The sequence below is a fragment of the Theobroma cacao genome, chromosome 3, assembly GCF_000208745.1.
Source record: "Theobroma cacao cultivar B97-61/B2 chromosome 3, Criollo_cocoa_genome_V2, whole genome shotgun sequence".
NCBI classification, from domain to species: domain Eukaryota; kingdom Viridiplantae; phylum Streptophyta; class Magnoliopsida; order Malvales; family Malvaceae; genus Theobroma; species Theobroma cacao.
Genome location: NC_030852.1, coordinates 26,606,758 through 26,629,432, shown reverse-complemented (window position 1 = coordinate 26,629,432; position 22,675 = coordinate 26,606,758). Strand labels below are relative to the sequence as shown.

Sequence of the window (22,675 nt, the reverse complement as noted above, 5' to 3'; positions counted from 1 at the left end):
TTTAGATAGAATATTACATGAATTTATTTCTTTATTAATTTTAAAGCAATTGCTTGAATTAATCAGAATGTTGAAATACAAAATTAGGATTTATCCAAACACTTCTCGGAGAAAACTTTAATTGAATTCCGTTCTTAGGAAAGTCTTCCCAAAAATAACAACTCTTTGTCTTTTCGGATGAAATTCCATCATCGGAATAAATCCAAACATCTACCCTATTTTTATATTTATAATTTTATTATATCATATTTTTTAGTTTTATATATACTGATATATATATATATATATATATATATATATATATATATATATATAGATTGTATAGCTAAATATTTCATTTCTATTACCTATTTTATTTTCCTTATATTTGATTTCATGTATAAAAGTCTATTTTTTTATAACTATATATTTTCCATTTTTCTATTTAAGTAACTTTCTTTCCCATATTTCTAATATTCATACTATAGCACTAATATATTTTATTTTACTATTTTACAATATATTTTTCATATGTATATTATTTTCATAAAACTATATTAAAAATTTTTAAAATAAAACCAATCAACACAAATATCCAAAGCACAAGCCCCATAAACCAGAGATCTGAAACTTACCCAAAGCTTGAGCTCAAATTAACCGAAGAAAAACCAGACCAATAGAAAGAACAGAAGCTTGCTTCACATGAACCTCCTGTGAAATGTACCGTTTGGTGCTTGCGCACAAGCTCTTTTGCCTCTCCAAAACTACGCCATTTTTGGCTAAAGAAACTCTCACCTTTTCACGCCCAAAATGACGTCATTTGCTAGCTAGGTATAAAAACTCTTTGTTTCTCCCCTCCCTTCCTTTTCTTCCTTTTGTTTTCTCTCTCTACGAGCGACTAAACTCTTCCTTTTCTCTAGCCAAAGACTTTCCCTTATTCTTTAATTGAAAATATTAGCCCCAAAACCTTTAACCTCTTCCCTTTCACTATTTCAACCAACAACTCCTCCCTTCTCTAAAATCCCAAAACCGAATCTCAAACCCTATCTCTTCACTCTTTGAAAATCCAACTCTGTTTTTATATTTTTTTTTGTTGCTTTTATTTTTTGGTTGGGATTGTGATATTTTACCAGTTGATAGAGGCTAGGATTTTTTTGTTCTTAGGGTTTTTAGCCATCTTTTTGAAGCTTTTTTGGCTATTGTTTTTTTTTTAAATTAACTGCTAGGTTTTCTCTGGCTGCTACTACTAGGGAATCTTAGGGTTTTTTTTTTATTTGGAATTCGGCCATTTTTATAGGTACTTTCAAGTGCTAGGGATGCACTCGCCTGTTGATGCAAATGAGGTTTAGAAGAAATTCAAGGAATTGGAAAAATTGACTTCAAGGTGAGCCTTTCAATAGATGTTATCTTTAAGACTTATTTTGCCACCACCACTCGGTATGCAAAGGGGAATAATGCGAATAGCCTTAGAGATACAATGAAGCCAACATCTAGCTTCGTCTTACACTTTATGAGAATAGACCATTGGATACACCTAAGAGTTTACAAAGTTGTTCGACCTTAGAGTCTACTTTCTGCAGTAAGTAGATTATAAGGAATTTGGACGCTTTTGTAGTTGATAGGAACTTAAGTGTTTATGTTAATAGAACACAACACTTTTCTTACTCTTGATTTTCTACTCTTATTTTGTTTTTGATTTGATGTGTCAAAATGGTTGGCAACAAATCCTTTATATCGATTTGCAAGTGTCTTTTCTTTAAGAACACAACCCTTTCATTAAGGCATCATTTTGTCTAAAGGACATCTTTACGTTTTGAAAGACACAATTTTTGAATAAAGGTATTGTTTCAATAATCATCTTATGAAAGGACAACTATTCATTCCATAAAACATAATCTTTGACATAACTATTCATATGAAAACCTGCTTACAATCCAATAGTCACATTATATCACTTTATATAACATAATATTTGAGTTAAGGTAGCTTTTCATTTTGTTACGTAACCTTTGATTTTGAAAATACACTAATACCGCCTGTGCCAGCCTTTGCCAGATGTGGATTTCTGGCGTCACAATTGTACCTAGCAAGGTGCAAATGCACCTTGTCTCGTATACACTGCTGGCCCTTTCCTTTTCTCATTTTATTTTCATTATTTATTTTTATTTATTTTTTTTCTTGGTTTCCAAAATGTTCTTTCAATTCATTTAGTATTAATCCTGGTTCATTAAACTTAATCCTGTCCACTTAGTTTGTTCTGCATTAAGAGTCTGTTTGGCCTGACTTTTTTCTAATTTAAAAGCTATTATGAAGCTCTTATGAAAAATAATAGCTTTTAAAATTAAGTTAAAATTATTTGATAAAATTTTTTTATAAGTTCTTTTTTATAAGTTATAATTTTTGTCAAAATTATCATAGAAGGTATTTCTTTTTTTTAAGAGGGTAATATTGTAATTATTTTTAACAAATGAGGATATTTTTGAAACAAAAATAAATTTTTTTTTTGTATTTTTAAAAGAAGAGAAGAAAAAGCTCCTCCTTGGAGCTTTTTTTTTTAAATTTTGTTCTTAAAAAAAGTTTTTTTTTAAGAGCTTTTCAAAAGATTATGTTTGACCTGACTTTTATTTTTAAGAAATAGATAAGCTGAAAAAAAATTAGACCAAACATGAAGTCAACTTAATTATATTGGGTCTGTTTGTTAAAACAAGCTCAACTGTTGAGCCAAACTGTTAAGCCCAATGGTTACTTGAATTTAACTTAATGCTAAGTCCAACATTTTCATGGACCAAATAGATTTATAAGACCAAGACCAAGCTGGAAATTTTAAAACGCATTGGACTTTAAATTGACTTTGATTATAAAATAAGATAAAAATTAAAAATAAATAACAAAGACAAAATAATACAATAAAAAATTGTGTCTACAGCAAAAGTTAGGGCAACGTACGACTGTATGAGTGAAAGGTGGAGCAAGTGTTGGCCTGCAAGCTATTGAGACAAAAGAATTACAAACCGAGGCACTAATATCTGGTGAAATAAAGGGGGTTGCCAAAGGGGTCGAGTAGGGAATTGATAGAGGATATATGATAATTTAAGACAAGGTAGAGCTCTTTCACGAGAAAGCAAGGGTGTTGCCTGATGGAATGGGGGAGGATGTCCCAACTTGAGTAATCCAACCAAGTAACATGTATTTTCTAAAGTATTTTCACATTAAATGCATTAGTTGGAATGAATGTAATGAGGCTTTTTTTCAAATGTTCAATAAATTAGACATTCACTTTTATTAATTTCACTCAATTATTATTAGAATCAAGTTTGCTTATTCACGCGCTTTTTAAAGTTAGTCAAATAGTTTAAGTTTCACCAACAGTAAGCGTTTATACACGCGCCACTAAAAGCAAGTCAAATGACCTAAATTTTTATCAACGGGAAAAGATAAAAACTAATTAACAATGAATTAATCCTCTTTGATGGTTAACTTAATTAAATTTGATTTATGAACAATTGAACTATTTTTTAGTATCACATTTTGATCTCCCATTCTTGCTTCTCCCATTCGTTGCCATTGTCATCGTCTTGTTTGACTTGTTTTTATTAAAAAATTAAGACACCAAATCTCGATTCAAATTTTATTTTCTTTTACTTTTATCATTTGAGTTAAAATTAAGTTGCTCTTTTAACATATATTTTCACTTTATTAGTGACAACTATAACGATTAAATCCCCTACAAAGGAATGCTCCATTCTTGATTATCAATGAAAATTCATAAATGCTTTTCAAAAAAAAAAGATTATAGCGATAAAATATTTTCCTATTCTCATATTTGTCTTTCTTCATCATGAATTTTTTGTGGACTGTTGATTGAAATTTGATCATTGGTCCATCTTTTTATATTTTGAGTGAATTATGAGTTAATTAGATATATATTTTGGTTTTTGTTCAAGACGGAAACAGCAAAAAAAAATGTAGAACAAAGAGAGAGTACTTGGGAATCTTAATATGTTTCTTTATGGATTTCCATTTAGTAGTTTGTTAGTGTATCTCTCGATTTCCTGTTTTCCTATGGGATTAATTGTGTAAAATTTCGAAAAATGATTTGATACTCTAGGTGGAGATAATTTTTATTGGATTTAGTGAATTAAGTTAAATGTTTAAATAGACAATATTAAATATAATTTTTGTCAATAACATGCCAATTTGTAGGGTGCAATATATGGAAAGAGTAGGCTGTATGCTAGATTACTTACCATATTTGCTGGCAATACACAAGTAAGTGCATGTGCTATATATATATATATATATATATATATATATATATATATATATATATCATGAGAAAAATTTCTTCAAATTTGATTAGATTTTTAAATGGTAATGTGTTAGCTAGAGACTGGATTCATTGGTCTAAACTTAAAATGGTAACATAGGTGGCTTACCTTGTGCAAAAGTTGGTAACCCATTTAACCATTTTCTCAGCAGCTCAGAAAGAGCCAAAGAACCACTCAGATTCCTCATGGAAATCCAGCACATGGCGAATTGGATTGGTCATCCCCACCAGGAAAAACTCAAAACAGTTGGTGCAGAAGACAAAACCAGGTCCACAGTGGGAGGTTATAATTACATAATTGTCAGATAAGTTATCAAAATTAATTACCAAATTAACTTATAGAAAATCCAGCTGACCATCATTAACTGCCTGCTCCAACATTTGGATTCTTTTGGATTTCGCCTGCCTTCTAAAGCACTTACTCTACTTAATATGGACAAAATTCTAAGCCTTTTTATTACTAATCTATTTAATTTTCCACTCTGGAAACACACCCACCTAGAGAAAATACCAAGATTTAAATTAGTAAAAAGACAGGAAAGGTAACGTTCAGGTACAGGGGGTGGAAAAATACTAATTTTTTTCCCATAGTGCCCATCATGGTCCTTCAAATTTCATCACTGCCATTCTTGTTTTTACTTATTTATCCTTTCTTAATTTTAAGGTTTTTTGTCATTTTCAACTTTATAATAATGCCTAATTTTTTTTACATGATAATTTCGACATGCTCCCCTCGTTTCATATATTCCCATTTTCTTTTGAGATGGGAATGAAATAGAGTGAACATTTGAAGCTACAATGTGCACCTCTACTCATAAGAAATTTATTTTATTGATCCTTGCAACCTTATATCACTTGTAATCTTTATTTAAAACAAGGTTACTAATAAATAATATAGCTTTATTAAGCATAATAAGAAAAATGTCATTGGTGTTAATAAGTTGACTATTGTTTTAATGTTTATTTCACGCGCATGATCAAACGTGTACACAAACACAAACAAGCGCGTGTTATACACACAAATGATTTATAAGCTCAACATCATACAATTTGACAAAAATCGTTAATTTCGTTAATAAACTGTAAGTGATCGTGATAAGTGCTGTTTTGCTTCTAGAATAATGTAGTTAATTTTGACGTCATTTAGTTATAAAGAATCAATCTAAAACTCTGTTATAATTAGTAATTTTATCATTTGATGTAACGTAGATGCTCTATCTTAACGTGTGCAAACGTAAGCATATCAATTATAATGCCACATCTTTGCATGTATGTTATATTAGCAACACTTTTTTTGTAAATATATCTTATTAGTAGAATAAATCATGTTAAATTAATATAAATTTTAATAATTAAACAATTATTTAAAAAATATATTTTCGCATGTCTAAAATACTTCATTACCCAAAATATGCATAATTTCATGTTAATAACTCTACAAAAGTGCATCTTTTCATTCAATATGTGCATGATAAAAGGAGAAAAAAAGGTGAATGTAAAAAAAAAAAGAACGTAGGATTAGGGACAATCTTGTCATTTGACAGGCTTGTCTGGCTTCATACATTGTTGCATGAATATTTTTGCCCGTAAAGGGGAAAAAGTTGACACAGCGAATGATTCCAAAAACCCGTCTCTGCGTCACGTCAAATCAGAAACCCCAGTCTCCCCCTCCCTGCCCCTTATAAAAACCCCTCACTGCAGACTCTATTTTGCCATCAATCCTTCAATTTCAGTTCGCACTTCACTCTCTCATCACTTCTCTCTCGTTTGTCGTCAAAAGAAAACAACAATGGGGAATGCTGACCAGAAGCCGACGCCTGGTAAGAAGCGGTCTTGCGACCCAACAGGCCGTTGCATGTTATGCAAAACCTGGCCAGACGAGGAAGATATAATCGATTGCATCATCTGCAAAACCCCTTGGCACCTGACTTGCCTCATTGCCGTTCGTGAATCCCTTGCCTTGGAGGATATTGGCATGGGGTGCCCTGATTGCGACGACAACAACAACCCCACTAAAGAAGAACTAGCCGTCGTCGTCGACGAAGCCACCGTGACTGGTGGTGCTTCTTCTTCTTCCGGTGACACTATAGTTGCTCAGATTATGGCGATCCAGGCTGACGGGTCGCTGACGGAGGAGGAGAAAGCGAGGAAGAGGCAGGAGTTGCTTAGCGGGAGAGTTGCTGGACCGGAGAAAGAGAATGGTGGAAAAAATAAGGGTAAGGGGAAAGAGAAGATGGTCGAGGGTAAATGTGACGCGTTGGAGGTCTCTGATGAGAGCTTCAACTGCTCCATTTGCTTAAAGATGCTTGACAGACCTGTTTCGGTGAGCTTTAGCTTCTTTCGCTCTTTCTCTCTTTCTCTCAACTTCCTTTACTAATAAACCATTATACTTTAGGGTGTTGCTGTTTTTACGGTTACTCTTGTTCTCTAGATTTCGCCTTGTTAAGGTTTCGAAGGTCTTACGACGTTTCGTTCTGTTGTTTTTATATTTTTCATTTTTTAATGATTTTCCCCTCCTTTCTTATTGCTTCTTCTCTCTCTTCTCTCTTTTCTCTCTTTTGATTACAATTTTGGTACTTTATGAAAGGATTTTGAATGAAAATATATATACTATCGCATCACATTAATCGTAAGTCTTTTCTTTCTTTCCTCTTTATGTTGATGCATATGGTGCAGTTAATATTACAAACATCTTTCTCTGTTTAAACCAACTGCTTGAATATAAGCATACTGGTTTCATGCTTCATAATAAAATGTGGATTCCACCTACAATTTATATCAAACGGATCGGGCAATTCCTTAAATCTTTACTTCCCAAAGTAAATGGAGTGACTTTCCTTTTTCAGACGCCATGCGGGCACAATTTCTGCCTGAAATGTTTCCAGAGTTCGACTCGACGACAAAGGAACAGCACTTGTCCCTTATGCCGTAACCCAATACCTGCCGCAATGGCAAGTCAACCTCGCATCAACCTTATGCTAGTGTTTGCCATTCGAAAGGCAAAGATGTTGAGCTCGAATGCTTCTGACATGGCTTCAAGGGTTTATGAATATGTACGCAATCAAGATAGGCCGGACAAGGCGTACACTACGGAGCGGGCTAAGAAGAGCGGGAAGGCTAATGCTGCCAGTGGCAGGATATTTGTCACTGTGCCAACAGATCATTTCGGTCCTATTCTGGCTGAAAATGATCCAGAGAGGAACCGAGGGGTGCTGGTTGGAGACACTTGGGCAGATAGGTTAGAATGCCGGCAGTGGGGTGCTCACTTTCCTCCAATTAAAGGCATTGCAGGCCAACAAGATCACGGTGCACAGTCAGTCATACTCTCTGGAGGTTACGAAGATGACGAGGACCATGGAGAGTGGTTCCTTTACACAGGAAGGTACGTTTTCTATATGGCTGCTGCATCATATTTGGTTGACCATATAGCCCCGTATCGGCTCGCTTGTTTACTTTTCCTGTCTCAATTCCTTACAATTGATGTTTTTACTTCATAAGTATCATCCTATAAGAAAATTAAATGTCTTAATCACAAATATCGCCATGAGTTTTTATTCTCTAGCAAATTCATGTTTTCTTGTTTTCTTCGATTCTTCTCCTATTTGTTTGGCACCATCTATAAAATGTATAGCATTGAATTTAATACTTTGTTCCATTGAAATTTACTGGTTTGCATGGACAAAATGCAGTGGGGGAAGAGACCTGAGTGGGAACAAAAGGACTAATAAGGACCAATCTTTTGATCAAGAGTTTAAGAGTGGGAATGAGTCTCTTCGTCTCAGTTGCAAAAATGGTTACCCTATCAGAGTTATCAGGTGAGTTTCAATAAGTAAGGTTTCTCTTTCAACCTAATTGAAGCTCTCTTGATTTCAATTAATTAAAGTAGTTGATACCCCTTACCATGACTCGGACTAATTTTCATTTTACCTGTTTACATTAAGAAGCTAAATTTTCTTCTAAATGGTATAATATATAGCAATAGAAATAAAGTTTTATGGGCCTGTGGAAAATACTAATCCAATAACTTGAGGATAGAATTATGTTTAGTCATGAATCCATTGAGGACCAATTTGTCCATATGTTCATGTTGATTATGTAATTTACGACAGTCGCTTTTCTTCTATGGCATCCTAACATCCTTGGAATGTCCACAATGGTATTCAATTTGAAAGTTACACCATCACACACCTTGAGTAGAGTTTCCTCAAGGGGCTTCACTTCTGAATGAAGTCTACACAACCAAGCCAAAGGTGCCTAGCTGATGTGTGAAAATGACAATTTGATAATGCAGCCTGCTTGGGTTCTTAATTACCTGCTCAGACTATTTATTGAGTGTAGTCCTTTATCTATACACTCTTGTCGTTGGCTTCATCCGAAGCTGATTCACCTTTTTCTGGAATGCTGGTCTGCAACAGGATCTTGGATTTAACATTGTCTAATTTTGTTTGGCTTTATATTCAGGATTGTATAAGCAACAACACGCATTCCCTCCTTACTGCGCATGTCTAGATTTGGATGGTTGAATAATTAAAATGATTGTGCTGATATAGTTGTTCCATCAAGGATCATGTCCAATTAACATGTCTAAAAGATTGCCCCCCATTCTACATGTATTACAATCTGCTATAATTTTTCTATCCTGTAATTAGTTGCAGTAATCTTGTAAGGATGTTATTCTTGAAAGAATCAAGTTCAGTTGTCAGAGAATTTTTGGTAGTTCATTTCTTTTCTTTTTTTTAATGGCTTGGTAGTTCATATCTTCTCCTAATATTTGTTTCTTACCTATCAACCTATTAACATTTTCCCCTTGTTCTGATGAATAGGTCTTTTAAAGACAAGCATTCTTCATATGCTCCTGAAAAAGGCCTACGTTATGATGGAATTTACAGAGTTGAAAAATGCTGGTTGAATGTTGGAGTTCAGGTACTTGCTATCCTACACAGAGATATTTCCAATTTGATTCTTCTTTTGCAGAATAAATTTTTTATTATAATGATAAAATGCTTTCCTGTATAGGGTTTCAAGGTTTGTCGATATTTATTTGTTAGATGTGACAATGATCCTGCCCCATGGACCAGGTTCAGTTTCTAGATTTGCCGATGAGCTCTGTGATTCATACATGATGTATATCATTCTTTTCACTAAGTTTTCCTTATCTTGACTGTAGTGATGTGCATGGGGATTGTCCTAGACCTTTGCCAGTCATTGAAGAGCTGAAAAAGGCATCGAATGTAACGGAGAGAAAGGAAAGCCCATCATGGGACTATGATGTAAGTTGTATATTTAAATATTTATGCCCTAAACTTGGATTGCACAGGGCTTATTGGTGGCGTCACTATTTGGAACTTAACTTTATAATTTAGTCAAACCCAAGGAGTGCAACAGGCTAGCTGATGATATGGAATTAAATGAGTAATTTATAAGTGGAAAACAAAAATATCTCAAGAATAGTGCTGTGTCGATTCCAATTCACATGCATGCTCTTCTCTGTATGTCTTCGCTTTTCTTTTCAGGAGGCTGATGGTTGCTGGAAGTGGATTAAACCACCACCTATCAGCAAGCAAAAAGAAAATACTGGTAATTCTGTTGGCAGGAAGAGGTCAAGGATAATAGTTAAGCAAGCACAGAGTGCAGCTGCTAAAAAGAGGCTTCAAAAACGTTAGTTTGTACTGCCTACTAGTTTAACCATGCATTCTTTTCATTTGGTTATGACCTGGTGTAGCATAGTTTACATTTTTCTCTTGTTGCTATAGCTCTAACATTTGGAAAATTGACTATAAATATCTGGTTTGGAGTTGTTTTAGGAACAATTTGATGTAGAGGCAAGTTTTGTGCAAAAATGTCTACATAGAATAATTTGTTTTTGCAATATGTAAATCATACATTTACTTTAGAATTGATCGTTCATTTGATGTTAACTTTGAAAATTTTCTTTGCAGAATATGGTTGCCCCATCTGTAAGGAAGTGCTGGAAATGCCAGTAACAACACCATGCGGTCATAATTTTTGCAAGTCTTGTCTAGAAGGTGTATTTGCTGGCCATTCACTTGTAAGAGAGAGAAATGCAGGCGGACGACCACTGCGGTCAAAAAGAAATGTCTTGAAGTGCCCTTCTTGCCCAAGTGATTTATCTGAATATTTGAACAACTTAAAGGTATTGCATTGGATTTTGCTCTTACTTCCAAAATGCAGTTTATTTTTGCTTCATTTTTCCAGTGGATTTCTGAGAAGAGGGAAGAAAAAGTACTTTAATCCTGACCTCTACAACATTGAACATGGTTGAAACGCCCTTTAGGATCTTTTGAAGTCTAGTTTCTTTTTTAACACTCTCTTATCGGAAATTGGAGAATCATACATACATGTTTGTACCCCAACATGATCAAGTATGATGATAAGCTAGCTTATGTGTATTGACTATGACAGGTAAACATAGAGCTCAAGAACCTGATTGCCAAGCAGATTGGAGAGAACGAGAATTCTGCTGAGGAACCCCGTGAGAATGGAACCGCTTGTGCACAGGAAGATCTGTCAGGGAGCAGTGATATTCATGAAGAAAACTCTGAAGAAGCAGATGTGGATGGTGGTTAACAGGAGCCTGAAATGGAGCTCAAACCCAAAAAGCCTCGCAAGCAAAAGAAAGTTGATGCTGTGAGAAAATGAAACACCATCAGCACCAGGATGACAATAAAATACTCTTTTCCAAACTGATCTGATATATATATATATTCCAGTACTGAAGAAGTTTCAGTTCTTAGTACTCAATTGTTTACATCTTTCAATTGGGGTTTGCTTTCGGATGCTTGTAAATTGTGCTCAGGAATGATTGCACATCTTTAAGACTGTATGGATGTGGAATGAAAACACTCTCCATTGCAGCATAATACATTAAGCTTCCCTGTTTGTATCAATTTTAAGCTCTATATATTCAACTTGATTGTCATGTGAAGCTGGGAAAAGTTACGGAAACAAACAAGACAGTTACGAATAGAAGAGCAAGGCTGGATTAATTTGACCTCACCTTTAGGATTTGGGGGTAAGCAAAAATTAGCGGGAAAATAGTGGTGACTCATCACTAATCAAATACTGCTAAGCAATGACTATATTATTGTACAATACTTTGGGATAATCTAGTAACAATTTACTTTTAACTTTTTTTAATTAATTTAGGTGTTGTTTGATAAACTAAAATTATTCTGAACTAGTATTGAATTTATTATATAAAAATTGTTTGGTATGCTATTGAAATTTAACTATTGAGTAGATTTTTTATTGAGTTTTTTATCAAGAAAATTATGATTTTATAAATATTTTGCATTAATAAGAATTAAACAAAAAATAATAAATGATTGGAAAAAGAAACAAAATTATTGTAATTGTTCTACATATTGAGCGGAATTATGAAATAATTATTGGCATTTGTTGATGGCATGGGATGAGGGACTTCGTAAGGTGATGTTGGCTATGGACAATAAAATCATTGCTTAGGTGATTTAAATAGAACCATATGAACTAAATGTTAATTCAGATTTTGACTTTAGCTATTTAATATCTCTTAAAGAAGAAAGGACAAGTCAATATAATTCATATGTATTGTAAATCCAATTGTCTAGTAAATTTTCTTACGAATATGGTTTTTTAATATTCTATTGGTATGACACTTCTTAGTAATCTTCAGTGTTTTGATTTTATTAAGCGATGTTATTAAAATTTAATTCTCATACAATATTTTGATATAAATGTACTATTTTTATTTCCTTCTAAAAAATAAATATCTTTTCTAGATTTTTATGTTAATAATTAATATTTTTTTTATTTTAAAACAAAATATTGAATATAAAAATAATATTTGATTATTTAATAATAAAAGAATAACTAAATTGATGGGCCAGGTCACACTCGAGCTTGGTTTTAAAAAGGATAGTTTGGCCCAATCCGGCCCAGAAAGTGAACATCTCTAACTCAAATTGTTCAATGCCGTTTTAATGTTACCTCCCAAAACCCACACTCTATTCTAATTACAAAAACGGCTCAGCCCATGATGGCCCAAGTTACTACATTGATATCGAAATCGATGGGGATGTTGTCGGCTTACGATAACAAGCCCAACTTAAGAGTCCCCTAATTTCCAGGTTTTCACCCCTTTTCTGTTCAAAACCCTAATAATCATCAACCAAAAACCCCTCAACTTTTGTCTCCATTGAATTTCTAATTCGATATCTCCTTCTGTAAGTGATAATATTTGCTTTTCTTCCTCAGGATAATTTATAATCAGTTTAATTTTTCGCATTTGATTCCACTAACATGATCGATTTTTGCCGTTGTAGGCTCTGCGGATTCTGAAGTATCTTCAACGGCAACCTCCCCTCCAGTTGGTGGATATATAAATAATATATATTGCTCAAATCTTCAGCAATGGTAAATAACTCTGCACCTGATTTTCATATTTCCGATATATTTCTTTTTCTTGAGGTTGTTAAAGTACTTTACTCTGTTGATTTTATAATAAAATTTTCACCGGAATATGTCATTTTCAGAAACACTGTAAATTTAATAATGTGGTCTATAAGTCTCTTGGGTGCTTTATTGATTTTAAACTTTCTAAGGGTTGTTAGGTGCTATGTTGTTATGTCTCATATGCTTGGAAAGATTAGACAAGTAGAAAGTGATGTGTCATGTTGGGAGGCACTTGTTCTTGCCCCTGAAGTGGCTCTCTTGGAATTTTTGAAAAGTGAATGAGGGAATGTTGTCGGTAACTCGGTTGTCTCCTTGGAAATGGCTGTCGAAATATTTTCTATGCTGCTTTGAAAGTATTCATGTTATATGCACATATTGAATATTGTGCTCACTCGAGTTGTGTTATTAAGAATAGTTGTGGTGAGCACTTCATGGTAATGTGGCTATAATTCTTGGGGACGAAGATCTTAGATTTCTTGACAATCTCACAGCAGGAACATCTTTATCACTAGTGCATTCTGATCATCAAGCTATGAGTCATGTGATTTGGGTACTCAGTTCGGATGAGATTTAATTCCTTATCATGTTCTCATTAGGATGACTAACCTTTCCTTTTATGTTGTCATTTTGATAGTTTATGCACTTTACGATATTGTCCAAGAAACTGAGATAGTTTGTTGAAAACCTTAAAAGGATTTTTTTATTTTTTTGGGTTTCATGATGGTGTTTTGTAATATCTTGTATTGTTGGCCTTAAATTTGGTTACCTTCAATGGCTCAACTGGGTATAGTATGTGCTTTGCTTGTTCATACACTCTTAAGAAAATGGGAAACATCATTAATAAAATAACAGGTAAAGGCTATGAGACAAGACAGACAATTAAATTTTTATGTATTTGTACAGGCTGCAAGAATTCTTGCAAACTTGATTGTGATGGGCTCTGGAATATTAGGAAGGGCTGTGTTTCAGGCATATCGTCAAGCACTTGCAAGTATGTCTTCCCACTGTGTCAGTGTTTGGAAGTGTTCAGTTTATGGGTTTTTATTTTTTAATAATAATCATTGTAATCTTGCATTTATGAATTTTGCTGTACTCTGTCTGAAATCCTTGAATTGAACATATCTACTTTGTGCTTGATTGAAATGCAGATGCCTCAAAATCTGGTATCGCTCAAGAAACAGTGCAGAATATCAGGAGAGCAAGCAAAAGTATGGCTGAACCAGAGGCTAGGCAGATTTTAGGGGTCACAGAGCATTCATCATGGGAGGAAATCTTGCAGGTTTCCTAGACAATTTTACTTATTATTCTGTGATTTGTCATGCCACATTTTTTATGTAGTTCTGACTAGCTTTTCTGTGAGCTATTTGCAGAAATATGACAACTTGTTTGAGCAAAATGCTAAGAATGGGAGCTTTTACCTTCAGTCAAAGGTTCATAGAGCTAAAGAATGTTTGGAAGCAGTTTACCAAAAGAAAGCTCAGGGAACCATGGATGCATGATTGGTGGAATTTGTTACAGCCACGCTGATCACCCAATTTAGCAAATCCAAATTCTTTTTGATCTCTATAAGCTCATATAATCAGTATTCTTTTTCACCTCTTGTGTTAACCCTGTGCTGGTATGCACAACCTTAGTCTATACCAGCTGTTGCATTGCAACAATTTTCTGTAATCCCATTAATGAAATGATAGCAATAACTTTTAACCATTATTCCCGACATAAACTTTTATTTACAATATAATAGCAACATTTATCGTGATCAGCAATCCGAGTATAAATGTAGAACTGTGGATGCACGTTAAATTGATAGATTTGGCAGCCATTAAAACAAAAAGGAGCCTGGTGGATTTTGTGCAAAAAAGAATGAATGATACGGGCTAATATAGGCGGTATCCTATCTTAGGCAGGAAGGCTTATAGATATGCGCTAAGCTGTTGCCTGTCGGCAATTCTGCACTATTTGGACTCGACTATTTTTTTAGTTCGAAATTCAGCAATGTGTTCTGGCATCTGGGTACGATGTTCTTCTCTTTTCAAGCAGACAAGGGAATGAGGAAACAAGAATGCTTTCTTCCAGGAAGTCAGGGACAAAAAGGTGACTTTGCTCCAACAAGTTAATTGTTAGGTGTCGGTGGGGTCATTTCTTCCACCTTCACATAATATATTTCCAGTGGTGCCGACTCTGGTAAAATTTACACAATCGTCAACGACCAGACTGGGCTTTGGAACTCGATCCTGCAGTGGTGTCTTATGTTTTTCTTTTTTGCTTTGAGTTCTGCTTTCTATATTGGGCTGGATATGACTTTTCATTTGCCTTTTGTTATGGTAGTGGATGACATTTGCCGGAAGCCTTTTTGATGAAGATGGGATACATCATGCATAGACATGCACCGAAACATATTCAAAGGACACGGAGATGATTATATCTGTTGAGAAACTTGAGAAACGCGTCGCCTGACAGGAGTGACAAAGCGATCATGACAACATGGATTCCAGTAATTGCCGTGTCTGCATCACAAATATGGTCCAAAATCGCAAAATTTTTTTGTCCATAATAAATTTGAGATGATCTGATGAGTAGCGTACACCTGATTGTTCAGTGTTCCATAATCAATGCGTTACGTATTTAGTGAAACAATGACTGAACTATAGCAAGTATATGTCAAAGTCAACGAAGAAGCATGAATATGTACCAATAGCCGCAAAGTTTGACAGGAAAACCCGACAGACACACTCGAGAATTAGGCTGTGGAGTGGCGCAGCCTCAGCACCGTCTATATCTACTCATAACTTGATTTTGCTTAGTTTCTTTCTCGGCTCTCACACGCATAATTGCCGTGCAGACTGGGTACCCGGTCAGTCCTTTTTGGCTTTATTGATCACACAACTAGCAATTTGGAATTCTTAGTTACCGTTGGCTTATGCAGTTATTCTTATTCATTTTTGTTTTATACCAGTAAAACGTTGTCGTCAAGCATTCTTGTTCTTGTTTTTCTTTCTTGAGTTTTCGCTTTGAGACAAATTTTTAAGATTGTGAATGATTTTGTTTTATTTGCATCAGTGGTTGAGGTATTTGTGGTCAACGCATTTGCTAATACAAATACATGGTTAATCTACCTAAATGATACTTGAACGCGAGTTAAAGTTAAAATATTTTGTTTTCTAAGAGACATTTCAATATTTATAAATTTTGAATTCAAAACTTTTAAGATGGAAAATTTAAATATTAGATAGGAATGAATAATTTGTGTGTAAATTTTTATATATTAAATGAGCTTATTAATTAAACACATAAAGAAAATTAATTGTGACAATTAAGTAGAATAATAATAATAATGTATATAAAAGATGATCTATCAGGTCCATTCTAAGATTATATCAGACAGCTTCCTCATCCACAAAAACTAACTTGGCTTCTCTGAATTAATTTTTGGCAATCAAGAAGCCATATATATTATGAAACTCACAAATTTTAGTGTATCCAATAAAACTTTGAAACATTTGAAACCATCATGACAAACTTAATATCTAAAAATATTGATTAGTAAATCATTTTAGATATGGCAGAGACATCGATGTTGATTTTCAATTGTTATTACAGCTCTAATATATTAAATATTATGTTGATGTTGCTGGTATTTATTCCGTGTGGTGGTTGATATAGATGACCTTTAATGCTTTGTCTTGGGTGTGATTTTAATCTAATTTTAGTGCTATTAATTTTTAAGTTTGATTCTAGTATTAAATAATTTACATTTACTGAATTGTTTTGTCTTATAAGATGTTCAAACAGTTTCTTATTAAGACCTTTCGATTTGTTTAATTTTGTCATAGATCTGATCTTGTATTAATTGATAACATGTTGGAACACTTAATTATTCCGTTTCTAAATTCTCTTTGTGGAGGGGTCGCAAAGAGTTATTGTTCTAATGATGTTTTCCTCCCACGGATGAAATAATTCCTTCCAAGTAAAGACATTTTGTCCTTCTGCCCACCAATTATTTCACCTTTTTTTGGGGGGGATGGTAATAGTTTCCTCTGAAAAAGATTAATGGTATGGAACTAGAATGTGAAAGTTAGGCTTCTCTCCATAAGAAAAGAGGAAAGGTGGGCTCCTCTTCTTCCATACTTGGGCGCCGAAAAGCCATGCCAGGTGCCAAGGAACATTTTACTTACTTCTCATTCCACGCTTTCAAACTTTCGAAAGGCCGGTGCCGAAAAGCAAAAAGAATTTCAGAATAATTGAGGAGTAGAAACAAAGAAAGCAACAAGAGCGTCACAAAAGTAAGCATTCCAATGCATTTTGCCGGACAACTAGTTTGGCAAATACACGAGACAGGTAGGTTTAGGTTAACTGATAAATTGAAGTGACTTGAGTCTAAACTTTACCTCAAAGCTTTACTCATTTAATTGTTGAAACTAGCTCGTTTTCTCCTTAGCTTTTAGTTGTTTATTGATTCTATGGGTGAAGCCCCTGCGCATGACTGCCTTTTTATTTTCTTTCTATTTTATATTTAAAGATATAATTTTAAATCCAACTTTTTCACTGACACGTACATCCCCAGACACACTTCCTCTCTCTCTCACACGTGTTTCTGTATTCCTATAATTATCAAATATTCAAAGTGTTTATTATACCTCACATGACATTTAAGCATATTATACAATATGTCTAAAAACTTTTATCTTTTTATATAAATTCCTTATAAACTCATTAATTCCATATATATGTTTTTTTTTTCAGTGCATCTAAAAATTCATTGCATATCCAGAGATAGCCTTTTTCAAATTTTAAAATTTTTATTTTATTTATTTTCAAGATTTGAACATATATATTATTACAGATTTTACATCAGTGAAATTGAAATAAATTTTTTATATAGAAATTTAAGTTTTTCACCGTTTATTAAACTCGCAACATATACTTCAAACCACCAAATTAAATTAAATATTTAAATAATTAATAAACCTCTTCTTAAAGTAATACAGTCCTGTATCTTCCGGGCCATATACCAGTATTTGATTAAGAGTTGTGCAAGATAATTATGAAAAGCTTGGTCTTCTACCCATATACCAACGTGGTTTAATAAGCTTTAAACACGTGTTTGTTTGTGTGAATGCACTCGTACCGAACAATATAAAATCCCCGCACTTCGCTGCGCGAACTGCTGTTTTTATTATTTTTAAAAGTACAAATCAATAAATATTTATATTGGACAATTTTTAAACAATTAATTATTCTAAATTATAAACATTTGTAAAAATAATATCTAAAAATGAAACAGCTATAAATTAAAAATAGAATAATAGAATTGATAATTTAGTTTCATATTTTTCAATTCTCTTTTCTCTCCTTTATCTTTATTTTTCTTTCGCCGAAAGACTTAAATCTTTTTTACTTTGTTTTAAAATATAAAATAAACGACACATAAAGAAAAACCTAAAATTAATTTTTTTTCATACAAAAAATCCAAAACCATTAAGAATGCCATTTAATTCAGTTTTTTTAATCGATTTATGGTTGCCAAATTTTACAATCAAACTGACCGAAAAAATCTATCAGTAATAATATATTTTTTAAATATATTATATATTTTATATTAAAAAATATCACTAATATTTTAAAAAAGTTTCTAAAAAATATCCCAATTAATCTAAAATAAATCAATTTTAATTTTTTTATTTTTTATTACAATTCAATCAATTTCAATTATTTTATAAAAATTGAATTAATTAAAATTATAAAATTATAAAACTAACAAAATACTCTACTAACATGAACTCTCCATTACAAGGTCCAAACATGAAGCTACAGCCCATTAGATATAAACCCACCCACCATAAATACAAGGTCAAGGAAAATATTAAAAAAGTCCAACCTCAATCTCATCACAATTCAAAGCCGCTGTCAGTTTCATAATGGCCAATTGGCCAACTCATTAACTTAATATTAGGTATAGATGTAAGAAAATGAAAAAAGTTTTTAAAAAATATAAATAAAAAAATTCCATTTTGTCACTTTTCAACTTTTCTGTTTATATATACGCATCATGCTTGGAAACTTAGTTGAACGTTTTTGTGTATTTGAACATGACTTAGTTAACTTTAATGGTGAAACCTTTTAGAACAAACAAAACTTGCACAACCCTAGCTGACTGATCAAAGGGATTGTCAGGATATTGAGATATATAATAATCTAATTAATTAATATATATATATATATATAGTCAAATTCATTGAAATGTGAACTCCCCCGAAGTCTAAAATATGAATATGTTATTGATTTTGACAAATGATTGTTTTTATTGGTAGAAGACTTTATTATTTATTTATTTATTGTGCCTGTAGAAAGAATTTCAAAGTGAAATGCTTTAGTATTAGCCAGAAATTGTTGTTGGGGCCCGTCAAAGTTTCTTGGCAGTTCACGGCCAGAAAGCGTGTCAACCCATATCGAAGCCCACGCTGCTTTCAATCACGGCCGAATTTTGTGACCCTCGGAGACTTCCAGAAGGCATTTCAGATTTGACGATTTCTCACCCCTTCCCGATATAATTACGAAATCAGCCCAAATCCTCCTGCTTTTAAGCTCTTCCCTTACATATACGAAATTATGATAACTTCCTTCATAAATTGACATATACCAAAATTCCCAGATTAATTTTTTCAATCTCCAAGGTCTCCACAAAGTTGTTCTCTAACGCTCCTTAACTCATCATTATGCCTTTCATCTATGGTTTTTCCTATATATTAATTATTTATCCATCCTTTTCATATTTTGCATGCATGCTTGCTTCCTTTTTTTTTCTTCTCCATCTGTTTTTTCCTCTTTCTTTTTGTACATTTTTAAAGTTCAAGAAGCCCAAATTGAAATTTCATACATACATACATACATACATACATACATACATACATGGATGTATATATTTATATATCAGGTGAGCATTTAACTCTTATGTTTGACAAAATGAGATCGTTAATGCTTAATTAAATTCTTCAACATTTCAAAAGCTTTAATAATAATTGCGGTTAGATAATATATACTTAGGAGTTGGTATATAAGTACCCTATCTGTACAGTAAGAGTAACCTACCTCTAACGTTTCAGATAAGGGAACAGCACAAGAGCAATGCCAAACGTTTTAAAAGCAAGAAAAGAAATGAGATTCAACTAATTGAAAGGCGGAGGATTACGCTCTAGTTTGTAGTGAATTTACTTTCAATACACTTTGCTTACATATGGATCAGCTAAGTAGCTTCCACTACTTGTTGTACGACGACTATAGATTTCTTGGACGTAAAAGAAAGAGAAGTTTATGTACTTCTCTCCCTTTATTAATTCACTCCACTTTTTTTTTTGTTCTAATATTGAAGTTCTAACCTATACATAGTGTTATTTTTCTTCTCTCTTTATTTTTATTTTAGATAGCTTGGAATAAAGAACATGTTGAAAACCGATAATGCTCTAACTGGAACACCTTTAAATTTCATCACAACAAACGGTTCTGGATTGCCTTGAACAAAAAAAGTTGATAAATATTTAAACAGAGCACGAGAAAATAGAGGAAATGAAATGCAAGGAAAAAGAAAGAAAAAAAAAACCCCAAAAGATCATCTAAGAAAGTTGCTCTTCCCCAAAGATAAACCAGCTGGATATATATATTCATACCCGGAACTATTCTCTTGAATAGTAATAATCATAATCTCTCCTATTCGTAGGAGGGTCCGAACCTGGAGCCGATGAACCACCGAACTGCAGTAAAAATCCCCCAAAGTAGTCTTGTTGTTGTTGTTGTTGGGATGTTAACGTTGTGGAAGATGAAGATGAAGATGAAGATAGAGTGGCGTGTGAAGTGAAAGGACTGGCTCCGTGGGCACCTGGCAAAGCATAGTTTAAAGCATTGCCTGATCCCCCGCTAAGAAGATGTGCGTACTGAGAGAGATTGGGATACGTTGTTTGAGAAGGAGGTGGAAAAGGAGGAGGTAAAGCCACCGCCCTTTCCACATCTCTTCGGGTTGTCAGAAAACCTAATTCCGATCTTCCTTGAACTCTTTCTGGGAAGTTAAGCTTAGCTTTGCTTCCTTTAAACCTAAGAGCTGCCTCATCATAAGCTAAAGCAGCAGCCTCAGCCGTTTCAAAGGTGCCAAGCCAAACGCGAGCAGCCTTCTTTGGATCTCTTATTTCAGCTGCCCATTTCCCCCATGGCCTTTGCCTCACTCCTCTATAATGTCTTCTCCTCACGTTCCCTTCAACACATTCAATTTTTAAGGTAAACGATCAGACGATATATAACTTATGCTTCTTTTTTTTTTCGTTTGTGATTAAAAAAAAGAAAAAGAAAGAGTGAAAGAATAACTTCACATTCACGACACATGAAAAAAGATGCTAAGTGAGTACATGAATAAAGACTCTCTAATCTGAAATCTTCCACCAACCAGGCCGCAAAGAAAGAAAGGAAGAGCCTAAAAGGGCAAATGGCAGGTCACTGAAAATTTTAAAATTATAGGAATAGGTAATTAGAGTGAGGGAACGCATTAAAGAGGCTAATATAAGTTAATTTCCAAAAAAAAAAATCCTGCAAATTGTGCTACAAAATAAGTGAAAATCTGTACCATTTAGACTTTATCATCTTCCTGTGGGCACAAATTAACATCCATAGTTTCTATTTTCTTTTCTTTTTCTTTTTATAAATAAATCTTGGTTTGGAAAAGAACAAAAAAACAAAGCAAGAAATGTGTTATTCGTGGAACTTGGAAGTACGGAATACCCTTAGAAGACATGCAATCATATGAAAATCCATTCTCAATCATTTGTCTTTTTCTTTTTAAAGAAAAATATAGTAATTAAGAAGGGTTTTGCAAGTGTTAATGATAATCAGATAATAATCACCAAAAGAAAAGCTTTAATAAAAAGAGATGGGAACCAACACATATATACCTTGATCCTGGGATTGGTTTTGCTGACCAGCAGTGTCAGATTGGTACGTAGGGTGTTGATCATGCGGTTGGAATGGGTTGCTGTTATTGTTGTTGTTGCTGTTGTTGTTTCCAATAACTTGAGCTAGGGCTTGAACCATAGCGTTCATGTCTTGTTGAGACCTAGCCGAGTAGACAGGGAAGATATGATCTTCCTCTTTCTCTTCCGATTCATCAGGTGAAAGTGGCCTCTTCCCTTGTCTTGGATCCACTTTATAAGTCTTTGGGTTTTCCCCTTTTATATATGCCTTTGCTATATATATATATCAAAAGCAACAAAGCAAGAATAGTTTCTCAGCCTAATCAAATCAATAAACATGGAAGACGGACACTCGATCAACAAAAGGCACAAGAAATGAAGGGAAAAGAAGCAGCAAAATTGTATGCATATATATGACTTAGCTAGGGCAGGTGGGAGTGGCGAAGAGTGGGAGAAAGGAATTATGTTTTGTAGCTAGGGATTTTATATGTGCTTTCAGACAAAGTGTGAACAAGGGATGAAGATAGCTGACAATGCTGAAAGCCTCTATCCAACATTTATAGCCCTGTTTTTCTCTCTCCACTCTTTACTTTTTTAAATTAATTTTTTTTAATTGAAAAAAGGGATTCGACCTCTCTTGCTTTTAAGGTAAGAATTACGTAACCAATGTTCATATATATTTAAATTAGTTAATTTAGTATCTGTTATATATATTAACCATCAATTTTATCTGCTCTACTATAGCATGTAGCAGGCCTTAGCATTGCATGAATCTTTCTTTCTTTTTTTTTTTTTTTCCCAAGAACAAAGAGTGCATGAATCTTACTTCATTTAATTTGTAGGATTTAAAAACATCTTTTAATATATATAAGAGCGGCAAATTATATATTTGTGCACACAAACGGAAGATAAATCATATAAAAATATTAGATATGATGCAATACATAAAAATGCAAGTCAATTC

General features: G+C 33.5%; 3 protein-coding genes across 4 annotated transcripts; 2 read left to right on the top strand and 1 right to left on the bottom strand.

Annotated features, from left to right (window-relative positions):
* Positions 6,061-11,246, top strand: LOC18605210 (E3 ubiquitin-protein ligase ORTHRUS 2). Of its 2 annotated transcripts, none has more exons than XM_007038096.2 (9): positions 6,061-6,629; positions 7,153-7,688; positions 7,996-8,121; positions 9,130-9,229; positions 9,323-9,384; positions 9,474-9,576; positions 9,823-9,964; positions 10,246-10,460; positions 10,730-11,246. In XM_007038096.2, exons 1-9 carry the CDS (start codon positions 6,096-6,098, stop codon positions 10,892-10,894), a joined length of 1,983 nt encoding a protein of 660 aa, XP_007038158.1. In that variant the 5' UTR covers positions 6,061-6,095; the 3' UTR covers positions 10,895-11,246. The 2 variants fall into 2 exon arrangements, with proteins under 2 accessions (XP_007038158.1, XP_007038157.1); XM_007038095.2 differs by having other exon boundaries at positions 9,820-9,964.
* Positions 12,402-14,522, top strand: LOC18605209 (mitochondrial import inner membrane translocase subunit tim16). Its single transcript, XM_007038094.2, has 5 exons — positions 12,402-12,531; positions 12,631-12,721; positions 13,664-13,751; positions 13,909-14,039; positions 14,131-14,522. The coding sequence occupies exons 2-5, from the start codon at positions 12,719-12,721 to the stop codon at positions 14,257-14,259; spliced, it is 351 nt and encodes a 116-aa protein (XP_007038156.1). The 5' UTR covers positions 12,402-12,531; positions 12,631-12,718; the 3' UTR covers positions 14,260-14,522.
* Positions 20,105-22,227, bottom strand: LOC18605208 (ethylene-responsive transcription factor ERF115). Its single transcript, XM_018117353.1, has 2 exons — positions 21,694-22,227; positions 20,105-21,002 (listed from the first exon to the last, which is right to left on the bottom strand). The coding sequence occupies exons 1-2, from the start codon at positions 21,839-21,841 to the stop codon at positions 20,431-20,433; spliced, it is 720 nt and encodes a 239-aa protein (XP_017972842.1). The 5' UTR covers positions 21,842-22,227; the 3' UTR covers positions 20,105-20,430.

Bases quoted from the DNA above. Each gene is read 5' to 3' on its own strand.
- LOC18605210 (XM_007038095.2), top strand. From the start codon at position 6,096: ATGGGGAATGCTGACCAGAAGCCGACGCCTGGTAAGAAGCGGTCTTGC. The intron at 9,385-9,473 runs GTTCAGTTTCTA...TCTTGACTGTAG, and splicing joins GATCCTGCCCCATGGACCAG to TGATGTGCATGGGGATTGTC. The intron at 10,461-10,729 runs GTATTGCATTGG...TGACTATGACAG, and splicing joins AATATTTGAACAACTTAAAG to GTAAACATAGAGCTCAAGAA.
- LOC18605209 (XM_007038094.2), top strand. The intron at 13,752-13,908 runs GTATGTCTTCCC...ATTGAAATGCAG, and splicing joins ATATCGTCAAGCACTTGCAA to ATGCCTCAAAATCTGGTATC. The intron at 14,040-14,130 runs GTTTCCTAGACA...AGCTATTTGCAG, and splicing joins CATGGGAGGAAATCTTGCAG to AAATATGACAACTTGTTTGA.
- LOC18605208 (XM_018117353.1), bottom strand. From the start codon at position 21,841: ATGAACGCTATGGTTCAAGCCCTAGCTCAAGTTATTGGAAACAACAAC. The intron at 21,003-21,693 runs GTATATATGTGT...AATGTGTTGAAG, and splicing joins AAACCAATCCCAGGATCAAG to GGAACGTGAGGAGAAGACAT.